The 25,359-nt window shown below is 38.1% G+C and overlaps 1 protein-coding gene across 2 annotated transcripts in view; it reads left to right on the forward strand.

Moving 5' to 3' along the window:
• The first annotated feature begins 228 nt into the window (after positions 1 to 228).
• Positions 229 to 25,359, forward strand: part of LOC145764581 (cysteine sulfinic acid decarboxylase-like) — a 38,494-nt gene continuing 13,363 nt past the window's right edge. For both annotated transcript variants that reach the window (XM_082576210.1, XM_082576211.1), the window contains exons 1-6: positions 229 to 602; positions 4,863 to 4,953; positions 19,654 to 19,760; positions 19,993 to 20,243; positions 21,084 to 21,200; positions 25,090 to 25,233. In XM_082576210.1, the coding sequence (XP_082432336.1) occupies positions 296 to 602; positions 4,863 to 4,953; positions 19,654 to 19,760; positions 19,993 to 20,243; positions 21,084 to 21,200; positions 25,090 to 25,233 (1,017 nt within the window). In that variant the 5' untranslated portion in view covers positions 229 to 295. The remainder of the gene's footprint in view (positions 603 to 4,862; positions 4,954 to 19,653; positions 19,761 to 19,992; positions 20,244 to 21,083; positions 21,201 to 25,089; positions 25,234 to 25,359) is intronic.

The following is a 25,359-nucleotide window of genomic DNA, read 5'->3' on the forward strand; positions in this document are numbered from 1 at the left end:
TTGGTCACCGCTGGTAACTTTTGAAATGTATAACTTACCATTGTTTGGTTACATAGGAAAAATAAAACACCATTTCCAGACATTACATGAACGAAAAAATCAAAACCAGGTAGCTATAGTTTATAATCGAAACTCTCAAACAATGTCCTATATAGGGTTTGTGTTTTACAAGCACTACAGTGTTATTATTTTTTCAGGCGCTGGTAGGCCTATAAAGATTCAGTTTGCATCAAGTAGGCTGGAAATACATAACTATTTGTTTACATAATCTTAACAATTTGTGACACATGCAAGAATGAGTAAAGTTAAAAGAATAAACGGTGAACTGAGCTCATCTCACGGCTCTAATCAAAGAGAAGGAGCATCAAACGGCACTACACAACCGGCTACTTCGAATGATGAGGAGTTTTTGTTATCTGTACTAAATATTTCTATCGAAGAATTGGTAAAGAAAAAAGAGGACAGAAGCGAACCTGTTGTAAGGTACAAGTCTCCCGATGAGCTGGTAACGTTACTTGACTTACAAATAAAAGATCAACCTCACACCAACGTAGAATTGCTGGATCATTGCAAAAAAGTGATCAAGTACAGCGTTAAAACAGGTTAGCTTTGCTATGAGAAACTTTACATTTTAGGTTTCTAAGTAGAAAGCTGGCGAACTATTGGCTTATACTGGCTATGCAAAAAAGTAACTGCCTATTTTAAATTATTGCAAAATGTATTTTTACTAAATCATTTACGGGATGTACGGGATTATTACCGGATGTCCTAATCTGGAACTACCTGACAAACAAACAATGCGTTAAAAAAAAGTGGTTTTTGAAATTAAATCTCCATTTTGTTTCAAAGAAGCCTGGTCTTCATCCCAAAATATCGTGGTCGACCAATTATCTGCAGTGACTCTTCCATTTCTTGCTATCGTTAGCATCTTCAATTTTTATGTTTCTGTTTGTCAGGTTATCCTTCAAGGTGTCTCCCCATGTTTTCATTGCTTTTTTTACCACATATCATCATCATCATCAACATCACCATCATCATCATCATCCATTTTGCTTCAAAGAAGCCTGGTCTTCATCCTGAAACATCAGGGTAGACCAGTGGATCTTCACCTATTCTTTCATCTCTTTTTATTGTTCGCATATTCAACCTTCAGGTTTCCTTTCGTCATTTCATCATTAACAGTGTCATCCCACGTTTTCTTTGGTCTTTCTTTCTCATTTTTCCTGTCACTACGTTATTTCAAACTCGCTTTGTCAAATTGTTCTCATCTATTTGTTCAAGATGTGCAACCCATCTCAGACGATGACCACACAAGTACTCTTCAATATTCTCAACATCAGTCCACTCTCATTTTTAATTCTACAGAGAAGTGTCTTGCCACACATTATGTGAACCATCCTCATTTCTGTCGTCTGCATTTGTCTAATATCTGCTTTCACAACTCATCATGCTTCTTACACACCCCTTATACATATACAACTTTCCTTTCAGTCTGCGAGAAAGCATTCTGACACAAAGTGTGCCTGACATTTCTTTAAACTATTCTCCAACCGGCACGTATCCTTACCGTCAATGCATTGCTGGTGTAATTATCTATAACATATCTCCAAGATAGCGGAACTCCATAACAACTTCTATCTCATCGCATCCCACTTTCACTTTCCTCTCGTACATTTCATCAGCTGCAATGCCCTCACATCTTCTACATTCACAACGCATCTCATCAATATTCCAAGAATGAACATCTCTTGTGCACCCAATACTTGCATTTAATACACTGAATGGAATTCCTCCTCACCCTCTTGCCACATATTGTGCATGGATCCATAGCATTAACTTCCAATACCTCATTAGTAGGGATGGCCGTCAATGCACTTTTTTGTCAAATCACTTAGCAACTCGGCTCAGATAGAAGGCTTAGGTCACAAACAAATAATCTAAAAACGTTTTTTAGATCGGGTCGCGAGAAAACGCCGCACAAAAAATCACTATCACCCAAATAAAATAAAAAACGTTTCCCCCCCCAAAAAAAAAACGTAATTAAAAAAATAGAAAATACACAAAACGACGCTTAACAGTCAAAAACAATCAAAGAAGGGTTTATCCTTTTTGCCGCCAAAGTAAAGGCTTTTTCAACTATTGTGCCAAGCGAGCTGGAAGCGAAGTGATTTGCCTCTAAACGGAGCTGTTTTCGTGCACAAACAAGCTTTTTTTGTCGACTACCATCATCCATGGCCACCTGGAGATGCGGCCTGATTTGTCACATTTTGCAGATTTTGATTACAGCTACTGCTAGTGCTTGACTGACATTTTTTGAGATGTTTTTATTTTTTGCGGTTTCCTAATGACATAAAACTTTTTTGTTGCCTTGGGGAAGCAGTAGCAAATGAGAAAAAATAAGTTGAAAAACGCAAAATCAGACTGTTATTGAAAATTAACAGTCTGACTAAAATCTTCGAAATCAAATTTTCTTTGTTTTTCAACAAGTGAGAATGTTAAAACCTATTGTGTCGTCTGGAGAAAAGAATAAAGAAAGCGTAAAATCTAATTTTTAGAAAAATTTATTTAAACGTTTGTCCAAAGTTAGAAAAACCTAGAAATTTCTGCAAAATGTGACAAATCAGGCCATATCTTTAGGTGGCCATGCATCATCGAATTGAAATCATCTTTTGTGTCCAGTAATGTTGTGGTTGAGAGGGCAGCTGCAGCTCGACTGGGAATTCCATACCTTTCTGCCTCACGCGCAACTGTACGAAGATCAAAATTACATCGCTCCTGCTCTTCTTCGAGTTCTTCTCTGCCGATCTAGCACTTTGAAGGGAAGAGCCTTCTGAGAGATTCTGTTGTAGTGTCGTCATTCGAGACATTTTTCGCGTTTCTTCCGCCTGTTTTCTCGCTTCTCTCTCGAAAGCAGTTGCTCCTTCCGCTCGTCCCTCTTCTCAGGCTTTACCGCCTCCCAAACGACGTTTCCAATGAAACTAATGCGTGCTCCGCGTTGGTCCTTAACGAAATCAACCTCGCGTGAATGCAGCAATTTGTCATCAATGACGTCGAAAAGAGTGTCGAAGCAAAGACTGGCCTTCGTTGAAGCTTTCCATTCAGCCGTCTTTCTCGCCGTAGGGATTTTATTCTTCGTCTTAACCATGGCCACTATGGCGAAATCTTTTATACTTGTTATCTTAGTTGCCATTGCTTCCGCCATTTCGCACAGCCCATTTTCTTCTTGTAATCTTCGGTATCCTTCTTCTTCATGATTTTGTATTCTTCTTTTATTCGGGCGCAATATCGAAGAACGTCACCGCTGGTGGGAAGAATCAATTTATTCATTTCTTTGGCAAAGCCGAACACCAGATCGAGTACATGCGGCTATGTTATTACTATTACAGACCATTTAACTGCAATTAATTGATAATCTACCACCAGTACTTATAACACTGGTCAACACACATTTTGGTGCCAAGAAAGTTTTAACGGTTTTGGGGTATTTTGATGCCACTGAATCCGAAAATGACCTTGTTTTTTTACGAATTGGCTCTAATTTTTTAGATATTCCATTATTGTACTCCGAAAAAGTGCTAAAAATATGCAAATTTTGACATTGATATTTTCTTTATGTTATAACTTTAATGAGACCTTGTCTGTTTTTACAAGCATGTCCATACCTTATTTTTACATTTTTGATGCGATTCTGTGAAATATGACAATTGTTATTGCAGAGAGCCTTCTATAGGCAAATCATGTTTTATGTGAAAATCAAGCAAAAAATTAAACAATATTTTAGCAGTAAACAACAGATTTTTGTTTGCAAAAACAGGTGGCATCAAAGCACAAACACTACTTTTAGTAACAATCGCAGTAGCCTACATTTCGTAAATTCTTTTTTGTATTCAATCAATCAATGTAAAATACGATTGGTAGGCTACATCTACAACTACGATTTACTGTACTGAATACCTGCAATAAATTGCGAATTGTGTTTTAAATTTCCCTCCACTTCACTATTGTGAATAAATTTTTCACTGAAACAAAACCCAATTATACTTGCTTCAGTCAGTAGGCTAACACTACCTCTCCTGCCTTCTTTGAGCACTGATACTTAGGCCTACCTGATACTTGAGTAGTCCATATACCCTACCTTCATTTTTATACCTACCCTACCTGCAATGCCCATACCCTGCTTTCACTTTTTATAATAGACTACCTAGGTTTTAGTAGCTTGCTTACTTGCATACCATTCCTTCGCCTTTCATATAGGCTACCAAATTATGAGGACGCCCCACTCTAGTAGTGAAATATTTCTCAGAAGGAAATATGCTAGATATCGAGGTTCGCCTCTCTAGGTCCGTCCAGGTTAGCGAAAACAGGCTTGCCTCGAGTAGGCTCTGGAACGTTCTTGTTGTTACACCTTCTGAGATGAGCAGACCAGTGAACAAAGAGATGCTATTGACTTGCGCATCACGTGCTGAAAGGTGCCACCCTTCCAGAGCCCTTGAGCCAATACCAAATGCTTGCAATTGTATCCTACGCAATACGCATAGAACTTGAAAACCTAAAAAGAAATTAGAGGCTTCAGCACGACACATGAAGCTAAGCTAGACACCTTTCTGAGACGTACTTTAAGTTTTTCTATTATTTTCAATCTAAGTTTTGTAACTAAGTTTATAATTTTATTTCAAGATGACATAATTCAATCGCTTTAAATCAATTTTTTAAAACTACGAACTATAGGGTAGTTCTGAACAGACAAGTTTTGGGCGACCTCTAATTTCATGTATCATTTTGCTAAATCTTTCAAAAATATTTGGCAACACTTTTGTTTAAAGGCACCTTTTGATTGGCGGATAACATGTAGTTCGTTCCAGGGCACCCTCGATTCTTCAACCAACTTTACGCTGGCCTAGATACTTTTGGATTTGCAGGACAAATTCTAACCGACGCTCTAAATACATCTGTGTAAGTTTGTGACCATCACTTATCTCAAGAAACTACTTGAAACGCAGGAGGAAGCCTGAGCAACATCCTTTAAAATGAAACCACTTTTTAGACCTCGGCTTTGTTGTGTCAAGTATAATTTTGGGCGGAAAAAAATTGAAAGTTAACTTACTCATCAAATAATGTTAACTTTTTTGTTTAGTTATTACTTGTCACTTAGCATTTGTCATAATTCTATCAAGATATTTCTTCTTGCCAACATTTCAATATAGCTACAATTAATACGTTTGTTCCGTATCCTTTACTAATGAATTATTGTTGCTATCAGTTTATGAACATGTGCTGCTGTTGTTGTTTTCTTTGATTTATAGCTTTTTTATTGTGTTGGGTTAACTTTATCCTGCTTTGCTCTAGACTTGGACTAGAATTTTTTTAGCTTTTTGAAATTAAATTAGAATTATAATTACAGCTATTCTAGTTTTTACAAATTAGACTAGACTTAAAATTAGAGCTAGCTAAGTTTTCGCAAACTATAGTAGAATTTAAACTAGATTAGAATTAGTATGACGCAGTCGTCACATAAGCTTTTTCTATTTGGATAAAAACGTTAATATGGCAACTCATGAGGAACTCTGGATCAAAGTGTCACTGCACTAAAACCATTTACGTCATAATAGACATTGTGATGTAGGTGAATTGATGAGTTGATCGAGTTTTTAACCCACATCCTCCTACCATCAGTTTAAACTGACAGCACATTTAGATGGTTTCGAGATTACAAACCGTTTTTCGAAACCCAGTTAGTATGTTATGAGGTTCGTAAGTTCTGTACCTAACACTATAGTACATTTAGTGAAATTCCGTTTATCCTTCGACTGGATATAATGGATCAAATTTCCAAAATGGATATTTTTTGTTGTTCTTAATTATAGCGGTGTCAATTTTTACTGGATCGCGTTATAATGACATAAACCACGAAATTAGTTAGAACTAACATTGCTGTATCCATATTTTGCATACTTAGAAGAAATTAATTGTTTGTTTAAGTTTTGTACCATTTCCGCTTCCGTCAGTTTAAACTGACGCTAGGGGCAGAAGGGAGCATGTAAATTGTAAATGATTTTACAAATTATGTGCAGAATAGTTGAGTTTAGGGGTTATTTTGCAAACATTTTGATTCTCAAGCAAAACGTTGATATATTAGCAAATGAAAACTTAATCTAGGTCAATTGGTGAACATAATATGGTATAACTGTTTCATTTTGAAGTTAAAAGTAGTGATATATCATCATCTTTTGATTTCATACAGCATAGCAATGGCAAAACATTTGCATGATAGCAACAAATCAGCCCTCGAAATTAGCTTCAATCTACGACGGCAAAAACATTGCCGTCGCCAAATCAACAAACCTTGGATTGCGGCGGCAATTGCTGTATGCTTTAATCAAACGAAATTTTATGCGCTTCTTCTTCATTGTGTATCACACGGCGGTAGCCCAGAGCATCACGCAAGTTATTTTATGCGCTGACAATGCTCTTGTGAACTGTAAAAAGTTTGCAACCTTACAAATACTGGCTTAATTGTTACGCAAAAGTTATTCTTTCATCAAATGCTGATTTTTAACCGGTATGGTTGGGAATATATAAAGTGGTACAAAATTGGATAAATGCTTCTTCGGCAGTAAAGAAAAGTAATGCTTCCGATCATATGGCATCGCGCGTTCATGAAAGGGCAGTTTTGCGTCTTCAAGTATTCCAGTGACGACGCGACAACCTCATCCTCCGATGATTCCGATTCTGACTAGTTCTTTATCCAACAGACTTTGTGTTGCTCGCAGTATCCTAATTGTGCCGAAATTATGTGAGTGTATACGTAAGTCGAGGCAATCTTCTTGCAGGGAGCTATTGATTTGTTACCGGTACCTGATTGAGCAATTAACGTTATTTCATGATAATTCAACGTCCCTAGATGTCGAATTAATGTAAAACAAACATAAATTTCTTATTGGGCATTGTTGTTACGCGATATAACCCGCCCGGAAAATTAAATCGATTTGTGCTGACTCGAACGTTGAATCAACCCAAAATTAACTTACTTTTTCCCCCCAATGACTTATTTAACGTGAATCACCGTAACAGCGTGCGTATCGCGTTGCTCGCTTTATCGCTACTTTTGGTATTATTACATCACAACAAATCAAACAGTGCGGTCGTGATAGACTATTCGATTATTTTTTTCTCTTCTCGTTTTACATGTTTTGGTACAATTTTTTCGTAATAAACGTTCATAGCAATTGCAGTGGCAATTTCAACTTTTGCCGTTTGGCCTCGTCAACGTTTTTGCGAAGTAAAAATGTGCTAATTTCGAAGACTGTGTGAGTGTTCACAACAAGTAAAATAGTCTGAGGTGAGGTCTTGAAGTGATGTTTCTGCTGATTAAACTCCCGCTGCGAGTACATCAAACAGGAAGAAATTTTGAACAATTTTGTCCAAATTAAATGCTCATTTTGCGATAATAACTTTGGAAATATAACTTCAGGGGGAAATATAACAAACGTCTTCAACGTCTACAATGGTAACTGAACTGATGACAAAAAATGATTTGAAGAATGTAAGCAATTTCTTCATCTCTTTGACAACCAGCAATTAGACAAAAGTGACAAATTTTCCAAACTCCGGCCATTCTTTGCTGCAGTGAACAAACATTGCCTTGCAAACTACAAACCTAAACAACATGTGAATTGTGAGTGTGGATGAAAGCATGGTACCATACTTTGGGAAACATGGCGCAAAACAATACATTCCTGGAAAGCCTATAAAGTTTGGCTATAAGCTGTGGGTGCTAGCGAAGCCGTTAGGCTACTGCGTACAATTCCGCCCTTATGCAGGAAAAGACTCCCAGCTGGAAGAGTACGAGGATATTGGGCTTGGGATGGGTGCTGCAGTATTAGCTCATTTGATGCAACATCTACCTCCACAAAGCGAGTCCAGTTCCAACTATCATGTGGTTATGGACAACTTTTTCACAAGTCCGGGACTTCTGCGACACCTTCGTGAAAAGTCTATTGCAGCTACAGGAACAGCCAGAGTTAACCGCATGGAAAATCCTCCCCTCAAGCGAGTTAATGAAGTTGACAAGTTACACAGAGGTGCCTCGGATGTTGCTGTGGAGACATCACATAACATTGCTGCTATCCGATGGAAAGACAGAAAAGTAGTAAATGTTCTGTCAACCTTTGCAGGAAAAGACCCACTGCAAAAAGCGAAGCGATATAGTAACCAAGAGAGAAAAAATATTGATATTCAGCAGCCAAATGTAATACACGTTTACAACCAACACATGGGTGGTGTTGACCGTTTGGATCAAAATGTTTCAAAGTATATGATCAACTTGAGAAGCAAAAAATGGTGTTGGCCATTATTTCGTTTTTGTATTGATATGGCAATCAACAATGCTTTTCAAATATATCGCCATCGCAAGACCGATGCTGGTGAAATTCGTTTAGATGCTCTGGGCTTCAGAAGAGCAGTTGTTGAAAGTTTCCACTAGCTTTATCGAAAAGATGTTCCAGATATACTGTTTCCGGGACCCAGGGCATCTCTGCAACCCCATATAAAATACAGCACTGCCCAACACTGGATCATAATAGGGAAGCAACGCCGCTGCGCCAAACCAGGATGTTCTGGAACATTTCTTTATTTTTGTGAAACCTGCAATGTTGGCCTACATCCTCAGTGTTTTAAGGAGGACGCACTGGCGTAGAGTAAGGGGGTGCAGGGGTGCGGCGCACCCCCTGCTCTTATCGGTATTGACATATGTTGAGGAAATTTCAAAGTAGAGCATAGAATAACTTAATCCAAACGCGCTATTTTCAACGAGGTCTTCCCTCTGTAAGATCAAGTATGATTTAACAGAACGCATAGTTTTGTTATCAGAGGCACAAGAATCGAAATCCTCTCATCAACACATGAACATTCAACTCTGGCAGACATTGAATCAATGTAAAAATGAGCTAATGTCCGCCAGCGCCAGCAATTATTTATCTCGGGCGAAAAAGATTCACTAGTCAAACTAGGGCAAAGGAAAAACTGTTACTTCTGACTTGTGTGGTTGCCCAGACAGCAAAATCCACCATTTTTACATTGATTCAACGTCTGCAGATGGATTTTGCTGTCAGGGTGAGCTCAAACAAAACTAGGCCAGCAAAATGTGCTATTATGACTCCCCACGATGTTCTTGAAGCAAAGATAGTTCGCAATGTGTGAGAATTAAATCGAAAACCGATAAAAGAAAAGGTGTTGAATGGTCTTGGTCGCAGATATTGCTTGCATTCACGACGTCTCTTACCGCTATTATCACCCAGCTAACCTGACATCATTGTTTTATGCGGCCGCTAAGGTTTGACATCGACTTCAACGATCATGGAATGTTACGTAATAAGAACGATTATATCCTGCACGCAAAGATAAAAATTGATCGGTTGACAAGTGTATAAAGTGTTACAGGTGTATAAAATTTAGAATTGACAAAAAATCATTAAGTTTGAATCACTGCAAATAAACGTATTCAAAACTTTTACTTTGGCCGACGCCATTTCACAATCCGTAATCTACGTCGGCAAGGATTTTGCCGCAGCAAAAATGCGTTAATTTTGAAAGCTGCCGAGCTGGAGACAACAGCTCTCCCGTGATTTGTCACAACCTAATATCCGCCATTTTCAAGTTTTCGAGATAAACGACTTTTTGTGTTTATAGCTGTAAAATTAACAAGGTAAAACACTCGAAGTTGACTTTTGGAAGGCTGGAGCGGACAACCAAACAAAATTTTTAAGAATGAAATTTGAGCCAGGTTTTTGTTTGTTTATTAAAATATGGCTTATATTTGGTTTTGTCAGATAATTAGTTATAAAAAAAGTATTAGGTTTGTATGATAAAACCTAATATATACTCTCGATGTTGACTTTAACCGCCTTATTGGCTTATTTAATGTTATGTTTTTGTATGATAAAGCCTCATCTAAGCTAAATGTTGACTTTGACCACACTATGTTGGCTTTGTAAGCCTAAATCAAACCTAAAGTACCGGTAAGCCTCTGGATTTCTCCCAGAACTGTGTATCATTTCATCACTGTAATCTCTAGATGACTTTGCTGATATCACAAAAGCCTGCTAGGTTAAAGGCTATCGCTGACTCAAAATTAGTTGCTGGTAGCCTACTTAATAACCATGCCTTCATTTAAGGCATAGGTGACGAACCTGCGGGATGAGTTTTGTGAGGCCCGCAAAACGATTTGACAATCGCTCATGCATTAAAGACAAAATACATCTCAAAGCTGTTTTATGCATTCACTGGTACACCTTTCCTTTGCTATTTTCTTGCCCTAAACACTAACTTTCAAGGTTTAAAGTTAGAAAATAGGAAAGCTATAAGGCAAAGTTGTTTAAACACTATTCACCAACTTCACCTTGTATTTTTGGTCGATTCCAATCTATGACGTCATAGAATTTTGACAAGCGCTAAGTTGTGTGGCCCGATAACTCATGTGTAATTGACAAAGTGGCCCGCGACCGCAAAAAGGTTCGTCACCCCTGATTTAAGGCTACCGTACTACATTGGCTCATTGGCTGCACAGCATCTGGGACGGTTGATTAAAAATGACCAAACACACTGAGTAGCGTACTCCCGGGCCTCTGCTTTACAATCTTAATAATCATATGCAAGCTAAGTTATTTAGCGTACCGTAAAGTCAACTAAGCCATCAGTACACCAGTAGGCTACGAAAAATCAAACTGATCGGCGAGACGTAAATGATACGGCATTTAATGAAAAGAAAAGCTAGTGTGTTCGGATGGACATTTTTAGGCTAGCCTACATAATTAAGCTTAATTAGTGCTTGACAACATTTTCGCCCAATCTACTTTATCAAACGCTTTTAAATCCGCTTCATGCAACTCAAGAGATGTAAGATGTTGTGAAATAGCCTGCTGCAATTGCTTCTGAAATTATGGCTGTCACGTGACGATATCCTGTTACGTGATTGGAGTAGATGAATATGTTAGGTTTCAGAAAATTATTCTTGCACAGATTAGAATATGTTAGGTTTTACCCACCAATTATCTCGAAAACCATACTACATTAGGGCACAAATTTTTGTCAGGAGATGCATGAAGTCTTTAAACGTAGAAAAATGCAAAAAAGTCATTTTCGACAAAATGGCGCATATTAGGTCTACCAAAATCACGGGAGAGCTTGTCTCGTGTATAAGTCGAACCTGTTTTTTTAAGGTGAAAATCACTTGCGAAAATCTTGACCTATACTCGAGTATATAGTATACCGTATTTGATGTTTATGCATGTGATATTCTGACATAACTGCACCCCCGGTAGTTTCTAAAACTCTACGCCTACGAGGAGGAGTACCACATGAAATAGATGATGTCAGAATTGGGCTCTTTCAGCTGAACTCAAGCCGGGTGAACATGTGAGACGAAATGGTTTCAAGCCAATATAAAGTAAATTTTTACGATAAATCAATATCGCCAGACGTTGAATCAACCAAGAACATTCCTATCTTTTGATACGGTGACATTTATTTGATTCGTTAACATGTAGTGATTTCTTGACTTTTTTGTCCCTTTCCATTATTGCTTTGGTTGAATACGTATTAGACTAAACACTGACCGAGAAAACTTTTTCGTATTTATTTTATATGCCCCCTCCTGCTCCTAACGTCAGTTTAAACTGACAGGCCAAAAATTTTTGATAATTGTCCCCACCAATTTTTTTTTTCAAAAATATTGTTCAACATGGTTAAGATACCTTAAAAATAATACACATACAAAAAATTGCAAAAAAATTTTGATTCAGGAGGATATGGGTTGACTTCGCTACTTAACCCTATATTGCCCAGGTGGTGCTGAATTAGCACCAAGCACTTCAAATGTGCTGTCGCGGCTTAACTATTGGCTTCATACATCCAGATTTTTTTGACTTTTCCTCAATATCATCGAATTTTATTGTGTGTAAATTTGGGCCTCCAATGTCTTATCCTTTTCATGCAAGCATATGCATTTTGAAATGCAATTGGTGAAATTTTGCTAAATTGCTCTTTTCGGAGAAGATTGTATGTTTCTTTATTGCTCATATGGAGCGTCGCGCTGGCCGAGAACTGTCTGAAAACAAAACCGCAAAAATGTATGACTCATTTTCTAGTTGGCGGTTTCTGCTTTAGCGTTGTCAATCAAAGATTTGTGCTGAAGGAGAATTTTACTTCATACACAAACCTTTCATCCAATAACATCATATTGCTGCAGTAAACGTAACATCCCCAGGAAACGCAGGGTTGATCGATTTAAACCGGTTAAAACCTGGTTTAAACCGGGCAGTTTTGACCACCTATTGCTGGTCAAAACCCCTTTAGTGTATGAATCAAGTTGCTTTTCAATTGAATTAAAAGTATTACCCTCCATGTTATTAGTAATGATGTTCAACTATATTTTGTTTTGATCAACATAACCTAAATGCTGGATTTGGAACAAAAAATATTCAATTTCTCTGTTTGTTTTTGATATTTCAATCAGTTGGTTATTTTAATTATTGAGAAAATTCAAATTCTAAAAATAAGTTTCTGAAGAACCAAAAAATGCTTGGTAGAACGATGAACAATTTGCACAGCCAACTGAAGTACAAGAATTTATTTCAACAATTTTTTTTTATGAAAAACATTTGCCATCAAATTTTATCCAGTTAAAATATAACAATGCGAATGCATATTCTAAGATGCTTTAAAAATTAAAGACAGGATAGTTTATGATTCGTTCTTTGAAGCCTACCTATGCCTATCTACTTTATGTAAGTTAGAACACCTCATTTGAACAATTGGAATTAACAAGTCTCTCCAGTATATTCAAATGCTTCATTCACCAGTCAATTTCATCTTTTCCTTCTCCCTCATCTTCTCCCTCCTCCCTCACCTTCTACCATCTCCTTCACATTTTCAGTGATTTTCTAGCGAACACGATCAAGCAACTCATTACAGGGTTTTGACCAGTTTTGACCGGTTTAAACCTAGTTTTGACCGGTTAAAACCAGGTTTAAACCGCTTAGTGGTCAAAACCCAGTTTTGACCACTTAGAGATCAACCCTGAGGAAACGTTTAGAAACGGCGTGCAAAACCAAAGTAAATTTTCTTGGTAAATGTCAATTTTTTTTATCAAAACACTTGCTACTAATTTCATCGTTTGAACGCAACGCTGATCTTTAGTCAATTTGCTAAATAAAAAATCTTTTTGTTTGCCGTGAGATTCATAGCAATTGTAACTTATGACGTCACAATTCCTCGATCTTCAAACGCAATCTATGAATTCTTTTTCTAACAACAGAACTGTACATATTTATCTACTTTACCTTCAAAACTGGGAAGTGGCGATGACAATACAAAAAGCTTTCATTCAAAAACGTCATATCACTGCAAACTTGAATTTTGTCCTGTCGCCTAAATGTTCAAAGGCCACTTGCAAAATGTATTCACATTTTCTGGACAGATCTCAATTTTTTATGAAAGTGCTTGGTGTGAGTTTAATCGTTTCAACGCAAACGCTGATTCGGTCAATCTACCAAGTCAGCAATTTCTTTTGTTTGAGTTTGTAGACAATGAATCAACATTATGAGAGCGAATTGATTGGCTCTGCCATACCTAGAAAAAAAAACGAGTATTTACACTAATAATGTAGGGTTTTCGAAGTATTAGATCAGAACATTGATCACTCTTTGCTGTGTACGCACTTGTTATTATTATTTTTTTGCATCGATCACCTGCTTTAGGTTACGTAACTCAAAGAAAATCATAATTTGTTGCCGTCATAATGCACCGGCTATAAAATCCATCCATCATAGTAAAATCTTCCAAATATTTTTAAACCTTTGTCAATATTTTTAAACCTTTCTCCCACTGATTAAACATTTATGTCAACGAAAAGGCGACAACTTTTACATAAGTGCTGAGAAGGAAGCACTTGAAGTGAGCGTAGATATACCTTCTTGTAAATCGCGGAGGGCTGACGCCTATATCCATTAGGAATAAAGCTACCCTCTTTTTCCTATGCAGCGCCCAGACAGATATTTGCAGACGTTGAATCAAATCTAATAAGGATTAATTTGGTGGCTGGTCTTTCATGTTCATGCAAATAATTTTTGTTTTTTAAGTCACAATCATCGTCTCATTTTATAAGTTATTTTGATAATTATGAATCCATTTATCGAATTTGGGCAACAATTTCTAATATCTTTTATGCCTTTAACTTTCTAAAGATTAGATAACTAGGCTATACTTTAGAAAATAGACTGTATACATCGGTGACGTCAGCCGAGTGGCTTTTAGAGCGAAGCATAACTTCCAGTGGTGGGCAGTCTGGGCACTAGTTACTTTCAAAGTAATTGAGTTACAGTTACTTTGCTCAAAAGTAACTAGTTTCAGTTACAGTTACCATTTTTTTAAAAGTAACTTGTTACAGTTACTTTTCAAAGAAATGGATGTGTATGACCAACAACTACTCTTCTTTGCATGAAGTACAAGTTGAAAAATACATGATAAAGGGCAAGATGATACTTTGTTCGTAGCTGTTGTCTAACTACAAAACAGCGACCACTCTGCTAGCTGTGCACATACTATGATGCTTCTAAAAATCCATAATCCAAGCCCAAAACGTCCGCCTACCGAATTTCAAAAAATAAAAAATTTAAAAAACGGCATACCAATTACACTCCGTACTTACAAGCAGTAGGCCGTGTCAATACTTTTATACCGGTATCTAAAATGAGCGAAGAGGCACAATATCAATTTCCTTTCAGAAACAACAGCATTTCAAAACGTTGATCGCTAAGCCCAGCTCGCTTTGACTTCAAAATGTCTTTTCCAAGGGCACAAAACATGGATTTACAGGGACGCAACATTTAGCCAAGTGGCTTTTAGAACGAAGCATAACATCAACCGGAACTATAAAGGCTACTCGAAAAGGGATTCCGACTGAAATTAGGAGTATAGAGAACCGGGAAAAATTTTCCTATGAAGTGTTTTGGGAAGCAAACCAAAAGATTCTTAATCTCCATTCATGCCTAATGGACACTAAAAGTACGGGCAAGCGCAATGTGTTACTCCCATCGACCATGCAGCCATTACTAAGCGTTACAAAAGATGACGGAAAGTAAAAGAAAACAGCAATCTATAAGCTGTACGACTTCACTAAAGACGGTACAGACATAGGTGACCAGACAATCGGATTTCACTCATGTAAGCCCAAATCTCGTCGCTGGACAGTCACAGCATTTGCTTATTTGCTGGACACGTGCAGAATTAATGCTTCAACTATATTAGCTTTGAGTCTGCAAAACCACCCAAACAAAGTTTCTTCTTTTAATTTTGATTGGGGCCTGGCGATGTCGTTAGTTCGACCGCAAATTGAGTCCCGTCCCTTGCGGGGTCTCTCGATGACAATACATCGAAAAATAGAAACGGTAATAAGGAAAAAAAACAATACCACTAATTTCATCGTCAGGTTTACTACCATTCAAATCTGAAAATCGGCGAAGATGTAAACAATGCTTACAAGAGGCTACTGGGGAAGTTGGTGCAAAGAAAAAAAAGCAGCTACCGGCAAACCATGTAGTCAATCCCAAAGATGTGGCCACTCGGTATGTCAAACACATTCTACTAGATTGTGCCAAAGTTGTTTTTGTTTTACACAGTCATGAGCTTTCAGACTAAATGTAAATGTCTGCAAAACCTTTTGTACCAAGCTAAAGATTGAAAGTTTGTTTGATTATTAGGCCCACTGCCATTGCACTCCGATGCTGCTTATCGTGTAGGCGTATATACTATATAGCCTAATATGCTGCCATAAATTGTATTTTTTCAAGTACAAACATTTCAGTTATTTCATTTTTATATTGGTCATGATTGTATTGTAAACATCAATGCACTACAAACAATTTGGCTTGTTAGTGTATATTTTGAGTGGTTAGTTATTGTCTTGCTGTTAGTTATTTGCTGTTGCTGTTAGTTACTGTCTTGTTAAACAGTGCTTATATTTTAGTGATTACTTACTTACACATTCTTTTACCATATGATATTCACTAGTCACCTTGTAACAAATTCTGATGATTGATATTAGGCTAATTTAGGCTATTATTATCAACAATGAAAATCATCTACTTTATATATCTGATCAATTTCACGCGAAAAGAGTTGCGAACATGCCCAGGATCAACATTTTCGAATAGTTGACAATTAAATCTATTGTAGAACAGTCATGGCGAATCCAGAATATCGAATATGATTTAGTTCTATTAACTAAAGAAAAGTGAAACAAAACCAAAACAATGACAAGGTTTGCTTTTTGGCAACACATTATACCCAACTGCAGTACAGAGTTATCACAGTGCTTTTCATATTTCCACCTGCTAAATATCACCACAATTTGATGACAGTTAGCTCTGCATTGGAAAATAACTTCTGCGTGGACTTCGCAATACAGGCGCTATACCAAATGTTCAATCCGCCGCGAGTCTCAAGCAGGATTTTATTTTGTCGCCATTGGGCAATTTGTTTCAATGCAAAGTAAAACAGGCATACAATAGAAAATTTTAAATGCATAATTAATAATTTTTTGATCTTATTTTTGATTGAATAAATAAGAGCGGTTGGGCTATGAAATCGATGTATAGTTGCAGTGACGTTGGCGTTTTTATGAACATTTACCCAGCTACTAAAATAATGTCTTTTTAGTACTGAGAAAAAAGTCTACAGACATTGAATCAATGCAAAAAGCACAAATTTTTCTTGCCGGGAAGTGCTAGGCAAGTCGGCATCCACTTCAAAACCTATTTGAGGTTTATTCGTGCATTTTTTTAAAACTTCCGTGATGTTGTAAAAAATTCAACTGTTTTTTGCTATTCTGGCAATCCATGACTGATAGCACATCAGACCAACATTGCCGTTGTTACAACGTTCAATAAAATTAAAAACAAATATTTTCATTCTGGTCAGGTGAACCATGGCCACCTAAAGATACGGCCTGATTTGTCACATTTTGCTGAAAGTTCCAGGTTTTTCTAACTTTGGGCGAACGTTTAAATACATTTTTCTAAAGATTAGTTTTTACGCTTTCTTTATTCTTTTCCCCAGATGACACAATAGGTTTTAACATTCTCACATGTTGAAAACAAAGAAAATTTGAGTTCGAAGATTTTAGTCAGACTGTTAACCCTTTGAAGGTTGGGGGGGGGGGCTGTCAATTCAACTTTTTTGTATCCACAGTTGTATCTCTAAAACCACTGAGGTTGCGACTACGAGACTTCTTGACTTTTCCTAACTTTTATTCACTTCTATTGAGCTGAAATTTTGAGCGAATAAAGGTTATAAATTAAGAGATATAAGGCATTTCTCAGCACATCCTTTGAAATATTTCATATTCTATTTATATGTTATTTTGCATTATTATATTGTTTTGCATGAAAAATATAGATTCAAATTGAGATTATGTAAAAAAAATTTAATCACAACATTGCAATGCATGTTTTTCATTACTCTACCAAAAAATAATGTGTAAACTCACGCTACAATTAATTTTTGGATATGCTCGGCGTAAATAATTTTACAAAGTGAATCCCAAATTTTGAAATCGTGCCTTAAAAAATAACAGAGATATCACTCCTAAAGCATAAAAAGAATCGACAGCCCCCCCCCCCCCAAACTGAGCAAGACTCCAGGAGCCCAACCTTCAAAGCGTTAATTTTCAATAACAGTCTGATTTTACATTTTTCAACTTACTTTTTCTCATTTGCTACTGCTTCCCCAAGGCAACAAAAAAGTTTTATGTCATTAGGAAACCGCAAAAAGTAAAAACATCTCAAAAAATGTCAGTCAAGCACTAGCAGTAGCTGTAATCAAAATCTGCAAAATGTGACAAATCAGGCCGCATCTCCAGGTGGCCATGGGTGAACGAACTACAAGACGTTTTTATAAAATAAAGTGAACAGCTTGAATTGTTTCTGTCAGACTAACGTCTTCGGACGTTAAAACTTTGTAAAATCAACAGCTCGTGACCATTACCCTGAGCGCTGACAAATACGTCAAGCGGAAAAATAGCAAACAGTAAAATCTTAAATTTGTTTGTCGGCAATCAATCTCTCGAGAGAATAGAAACCGCAAACCGTGATGACGTTGAAGAGTGAGAAAAAAGAAACATTGCAGTGTTTCTTTATTTTAAATGTGGTAAAAAACACTGTTTGTGTATTGCTTTGAAGAGAGAGTTTTGCAATTGAATGACAATTTTACGATTATCATAACCCCAGATAAATTTTCTATCTTTTTGTCAAAAGATGGTAATGATGAGACCGGTAATAAAAGAGTTATGAGCGCTTAAACGGTGCTGAATCACCACCACCTGGGGATTTGGTGGAAATAAGAACCTAGAGATAATAGGGTTAAGCGATGGAATGACAGTGTGACACTTTAATCTTGATCGTTTTATAGCATTTTGCTTGCGTGAGGTTTCCGTTGATTTCCTGAAAAACACTGTTGGAAAAACTAGAATGTTTAGCAAAACCGGAGATTAGATTAGAACTAGAATTAGAGTAAACAAGTTTTTACCAAATTAGATTAGAATTCGAATTACTAGGCTAACATTTTACTCTAATTTATCAAATTAGACAACTAGAATTATCTAGTTGTCTAAGTCTGCTTTGCTCTGCAGTTTGTTCGCCCATTTCCTCGTTGTACGAGCTTTGTTGATACTATGTTTCTTTTCTCTCCAATTACCAACCAGCACCATATACTTAGCTTTATACTCCTCTATACTAAAATGTAAACGTAGCCTACCGTATTCAAATAAGCTGAAAAATCAAACCAGGCAAAATCAAACCGAGATACTATCAAGAAACATATCGTGGCTGTTTTGAAGTTTGCTTACGATTAGTGACCTTCGAACCCCAGCCTTCAAACTCGAATAATTTTGTCAACAAAACCGTTCTTCTTCCTTGACTCAAATCACTCGCTCACTTTAGACTTGGACAACTAAATAATTCTAGTCGTCTAATTCGATAAATTAGAGCAAAATATCGGTAATTCTAATCTAATTCGGTAGAAACTTGTTTGCTCTAAATGCAGTTCTTATCCAATCTCCAGTTTTTCTAAAAATTTTATTTTGTCCAACAGTCTTTTTTGGCGAATGGAAGGATACTGCCCTTTTATCAACGTTATACAAAAAAAAGGGCAATAAAACGATCAAAATCTAAGTGTCATTCTATCTCTTGAGCAGCAAAGTCATGAAAAATTTGTTTAATTCATCAATTCACTGAAGTTACGATGTAGGCCTATATTATGACGTAAGTGGTTTTGGCGCTATGATGGTGGAATGACACTTTGATCCCGAGTTGCCACATTGGCGTTTTTATCCAACCAAAAAAAGATATGTGACAACTGCGTCCAACTAATTCTAATCTAGCTTAAATTCTACTCTAATTTGTGAAAATTTAGGTAGTTTTAATTCTAATCGTAGTCTAATTTGTAAAAGCTTAAATTACTCTAATTATACAATTCTAATCTAATTTCGAAAGACTACAAAAATTGTAGTTGTCCAAGTCTGGCTTACTTGTTGATTTACTCCTGGAATGCCCACTCGAAACCTTTGGAATGCCCACCCTCACATTCACTTGTTCATTCCAGGTATACCTTCGAGGTGGCTCCTGTCATTGTGCTCATCGAACAGATCTTGCTCAAACGCTTTCGTGACGTCGTTGGCTACAAGGACGGTGATGGGACTTTCCCGGCAGGTGGTTTACCGAATTATACCTGCGGTTTTATACTCTACAGCGGGGTATTGAGATGGGAAGGATTGAACTGATGAGTTAAACTCACAGAGCAGAATAGCACAGAACTTTCGCATCACAATCCTTTCAGTGTGGTACACTACTCATGGCGTCACCAGTATGTTGTCGTTATTTTGTAAAATAGCCGACCGGGAATAATTCTTAATTTTCAATGATTTGATGGGTTTTTGTCCAGGTGGTTCCTACAGCAACATGCTGGGTATGAATTTGGCGCGTTTTCACAAGATGCCGGATGTGAAAAGCAGAGGCATGTGTAATCTCCCCCGAATGGTGGCGTTCGTGAGCGAGCACAGCCATTACTCGAACAAGAAAAACGCCTCGTTGTTGGGAGTGGGATCGGATAACGTCATCATGGTCAAATGCGATGAGAGAGGGAAGATGATCCCCGAAGATCTTGAGCGTCGTATAGTGGAAGCTAGTTCGCAGGTTTATCTTGTTGCTTTTCGGATGACCTGGCCAATGACGCCATCATCATCCATTGTGCTTCAAAGAAACCTGGTTTTTATCCCGAAACATCAACGTCGACCTGTTGTCTGCAGCGACTCTTGTACCACTCTCTATGATTTGCATCTTCAATTTTCTGGTTTCTTTTTGTCATGTCATCTTTCACGATGTCATCCCAACGTTTCTTTTGGTTTTCCTTTTCTCATTTTTCCTGTCACTACCATATTGCAAACTCGCTTTATCAAATTGTTCTCATCCATTCGTTCAACATGTGCAACCCATATCAGACGATGATCGCGCAATTACTCTACAGTATTCTCAACATCAGTCCACTCTCTCAAGACATTACTTTTAATATTGCCAAACAGCTTCTTGCCATCCATCCTCATTCTTGTAGTCTGCATTCGCCTCATGTCTATCCTTTTCATCTCCGAACACTTCTTACACGCCCCTTGTACAACTTTCCTTTCAATCTGCGAGAAAGCATTCTGCCACAAAGTGTGCCTGACTACTCTTTGAAACATATTCAACCAGAACATATTCTTGCCGTTACTGCTCTGTTTGTGCCACCACCTTTTCCTAACATATTTTCAAGATAGCAAAACTCCATAACGATTTCGTAACTTGGTCAATGATGTTGATTTTGATGATGATGGTCGATGATGTTGATTTTACCTTTACTCTGATTTTAAAGTAGTGCGGTTGGTAATATAAATTAAATAATTTTAAATCTGAAACCACTTGAAGCATTGTTTTTCTTTTGTATTTTTTCTTTTTGTTTTACTACGTACACGTAACATTTCCACAACGCTGCTTTTCCAGGATGCCGTTCCATTTCTGGTCGTCGCTACTGCTGGAACTACAGTACTAGGCGCTTTTGACCCACTCGACTCAATCGCGGACATATGTCACAAGTACAAGATCTGGATGCATGTTGACGTAAGCATTTGATGACGTATCGTGGATCAGGCTGGAGCGAAGCAGCCATTGGAACCATTTGTGAATTTATCATTCCATCGCTTAGCAGCATAAAGAAAACATAGCAGGGTAGAGAAACATAGCAGAGTGTAGAACACAAAGCAAGGTAGAGAAAACAAAGCAGGGTGGAGAAAACAAAGCAGGGTGGAGAAAACAAGGCAGGGTGGAGAAAACAAAGCAGGGTGGAGAAAACAAAGCAGGGTGGAGAAAACAAAGCAGGGTGGAGAAAACAAGGCAGGGTGGAGAAAACAAAGCAGGGTGGAGAAAACAAAGCAGGGTGAAGAAAAAATGGCAGCGTGGAGAAAACAAAGCAGGGTGGAGAACACAAAGCAGGGTGGAGAAAACAAAGCAGGGTGAAGAAAAAATGGCAGCGTGGAGAAAACAAAGCAGGGTGGAGAACACAAAGCAGGGTGGAGAAAACAAAGCAGAGCGGAGAAAACAAAGCAGGGTGGAGAAAACAAAGCAAGGTAGAGAAAACAAAGCAGGGTGGAGAAAACAAAGCAGGGTGGAGAAAACAAGGCAGGGTGGAGAAAACAAAGCAGGGTGGAGAACACAAAGCAAGGTAGAGAAAACAAAGCAGGGTAGAGAAAACAAAGCGAGGTGGAGAACACAAAGCAAGGTAGAGAAAACAAAGCAGGGTGGAGAAAGCAAGGTGGAGAAAACAAGGCAGGGTGGAGAAAAAAAAGCAGGGTGGAGAACACAAAGCAAGGTAGAGAAAACAAAGCAGGGTGGAGAAAACAAAGCAGGGTGGAGAAAACAAGGCAGGGTGGAGAAAACAAAGCAGGGTGGAGAACACAAAGCAAGGTAGAGAAAACAAAGCAGGGTAGAAAAAACAAAGCAGGGTGGAGAAAACAAAGCAGGGTGAAGAAAAAATGGCAGCGTGGAGAAAACAAAGCAGGGTGGAGAACACAAAGCAGGGTGGAGAAAACAAAGCAGGGTGAAGAAAAAATGGCAGCGTGGAGAAAACAAAGCAGGGTGGAGAACACAAAGCAGGGTGGAGAAAACAAAGCAGGGCGGAGAAAACAAAGCAGGGTGGAGAACACAAAGCAAGGTAGAGAAAACAAAGCAGGGTGGAGAAAACAAAGCAGGGTGGAGAAAACAAGGCAGGGTGGAGAAAACAAAGCAGGGTGGAGAACACAAAGCAAGGTAGAGAAAACAAAGCAGGGTAGAGAAAACAAAGCAGGGTGGAGAAAACAAGGTGGAGAAAACAAAGCAGGGTGGAGAAAACAAAGCAGGGTGGAGAAAACAAGGCAGGGTGAAGAAAAAATGGCAGGGTGGAAAAAACAAGGCAGGATGAAGAAAACAAAGCAGAGTGTAGAACACAAAGCAGGGTGGAAAAAACAAAGCAGAGTGTAGAACACAAAGCAGGGTGAAGAAAAAATGGCAGCGTGGAGAAAACAAGGCAGGGTGGAGAAAACGGTGTCCGACGTTTTCTTCGTAAACAGTTTTTCGTAAAGCAATTGTTCGTAAGCAATTGTTCGTAAAATCAATTCTTCGTCAAGCAATTCTTCATAAAGCAATTCTTCGGGCATACAATTGACCGTAATACCAATTGTTCGTAAACAAATGTTCATAAAAGTTAGGCTACAGCTTTTAAAAAAAAAAACAGTTACAGTTGTTTACGAACAATCAATTAGGGTAGCCTATATGCTAGAGATGTGCTAATTGTGCTTAAAGATTATAGTGCACTTAACTTTCAAGGGCAAGAAACTACTTATTGGAAATGTGAGCATTTTAATAAGAAATGTCCTGCACGAGTAACAACTGCTACGGCAGCCATTGTATAATCCAGAGGTGAGCACAATCATGCTGGAGATGCTGGTCATGTCGAAGCAGCAAAGGTTATGGAAAATATTCGTTGTGCAGCAAAAGACAGTCGTAATGCCCCAAGTTACCTCGTCTCAGCAAAAACTATTGGACTCAGTCAAGCCACGACAGCAAAACTGCCAAGTGTGCAGAGCATGAAAAGGGCAGTCGCCCAAGTGCGATCGAAAGAAAATGCAGGCCCGGCAATCCCACATTCTCTCCGTGACATTGTGCTTCCAGTAGAGTACAAGCAAACGTTTGCTGGTGTAACATTCTTGGCCTGGAGATAACCGTATGGTCCTCTTTGCCACTGAAAGAAATCTGCAGCTCCTTGCCCGTTTAAAGCACTGGTATGCTGACGGTACCTTCAAGACAGTGCCTTCACTGTTTGAACAGCTTTACACAATACACGGACTGAAGGAAAACACTTCAGTGCCTCTGGTGTATGCCCTGCTGAGGGACAAAAGGAGAGGGACATACATTCATCTGCTGCAAAAGATCAAGGAGTTGTTACCTGCTGTTGCTGTTCCAGAGACAATCATGACTGACTTTGAGATGGCCATGGTCAATGCAGTAAGCAGAGAGTACCCACTTTCAACTCACCGTGGCTGTTTCTTCCATTTGTGCCAGTGCATTTGGAGAAAGACGCAATCGAGTGGCCTGAAGGAGCAGTACGAGACAAGTGCAGAATTTGCTCTGAGCCTGCGCATGTTGTCGTCTCTGGCCTTTGTGCCTATTGATGAAGTCAGCCGGGCCTTTGACATTCTCATTGATGGGAATGTATCACCAGATGTTGCTCACCCAGTAATTAACTACTTTGAAGACACTTGAGTTGGGCGCCCAGATTGTCGTCAAGGGCGCCGTCCTCCAATGTTTGCAATTCAAATGTGGAACTGCTATGATGGCGTCCTCAGTGGCCTTTCCAAAACTAATAATAGCATTGAAGGATGGCACAGAGGGTTCATGTTCCAGGTATCTGCAAATCATCCAGATATTTGGAAGTTCATATCTGCAATCAAGCGAAAGCAAAACCTAAATTAGGTTCGCATTGAACAGTATGTCAGTGGCGTGCAGAAAGACTAACTAGAGTCGTCCGAACTTGGCGTCAAGACTTTCAAGATGATGAAATTTGTGATTACTTGCGTGGAATCGCACACAATACTTCATACTAAACTTGGCTCGTGGACAATTTGTACGAAGTTACTCAAAGTAGTATTGGTAGTGTAAGCAAAGAATTGCTAAACACAGACAATTGTTGTATTCCAATAAATAACAAAAAATGCGCTTTTTCATTGTGCTTATTTCTTTGTGTCGTCGTAACTTGGTTATTCAGGAAAATTTGCATTACGCACCTTCATCGGAAATTGCAAGACAAACCTTGGTGTTGCGACAAATTGTTCACGAACAATTCACCTATCACCTGTTTACGAACAATTCACCTATACGAAGAATTGATGTATACGAAGAATTGCTTTACGAAGAATTGATTTTACAAACAATTGTTTACGAACAATTGCTTTACGAACAACTGTTTACGAATAATTCACCTATAACCGAGAAAACAAAGCAGGGTAGAGAACCATTCCTTGAAGTTGTAATGAAAAAACAAAACTAAAATAGGTTTGATACGAGAAAACGGACTTCATTTTGCGATTCCCTACCCTCAAAACCCCCAAAACCTCTTTATCCTTGTTGCATTAAATTGTGTTGACCAGTGTTATTATTAGAAAACGTTTTTAGTATTTTCTTTCGAGTGTATTCACATTCAGTGTTAATACATATCTTATTGAATGTTACTCATCATGTGATGGTTGTATCTTATTGAATGTTACTCATCATGTGATGGTTGTATCTTATTGAATGTTACTCATCATGTGATGGTTGTATCTTATTGAATGTTACTCATCATGTAATGGTTGTATCTTATTGAATGTTACTCATCATGTAATGGTTGTATCTTATTGAATGTTACTCATCATGTGATGGTTGTATCTTATTGAATGTTACTCATCATGTGATGGTTGTGCAAATGTTTGCACTGTAGGCTGCGTGGGGCGGAGCCTCATTACTTTCGACCAATCAAAAGCATCTTTGCTGGGGAATCAACCGCAGCGACTCTGTGGCCTGGAACCCGCACAAGATGATGATGGCGCCGTTGCAATGCTGCATGTTCCTAACAAAGCATACGGTTTGTATTTGCAAGCTTTTGGCATCATAGTATTGCAATTGATCAAGCGCATCTTTAGTGTTGTCCTAAAACACCAAGTGTTACAAGCTGGTTAAGTAAAATCGAAAAGCGACAGATTGTTCAAAA

Source organism: Aplidium turbinatum, chromosome 2, assembly GCF_918807975.1.
Source record: "Aplidium turbinatum chromosome 2, kaAplTurb1.1, whole genome shotgun sequence".
Taxonomy (NCBI): Eukaryota; Metazoa; Chordata; class Ascidiacea; order Aplousobranchia; family Polyclinidae; genus Aplidium; species Aplidium turbinatum.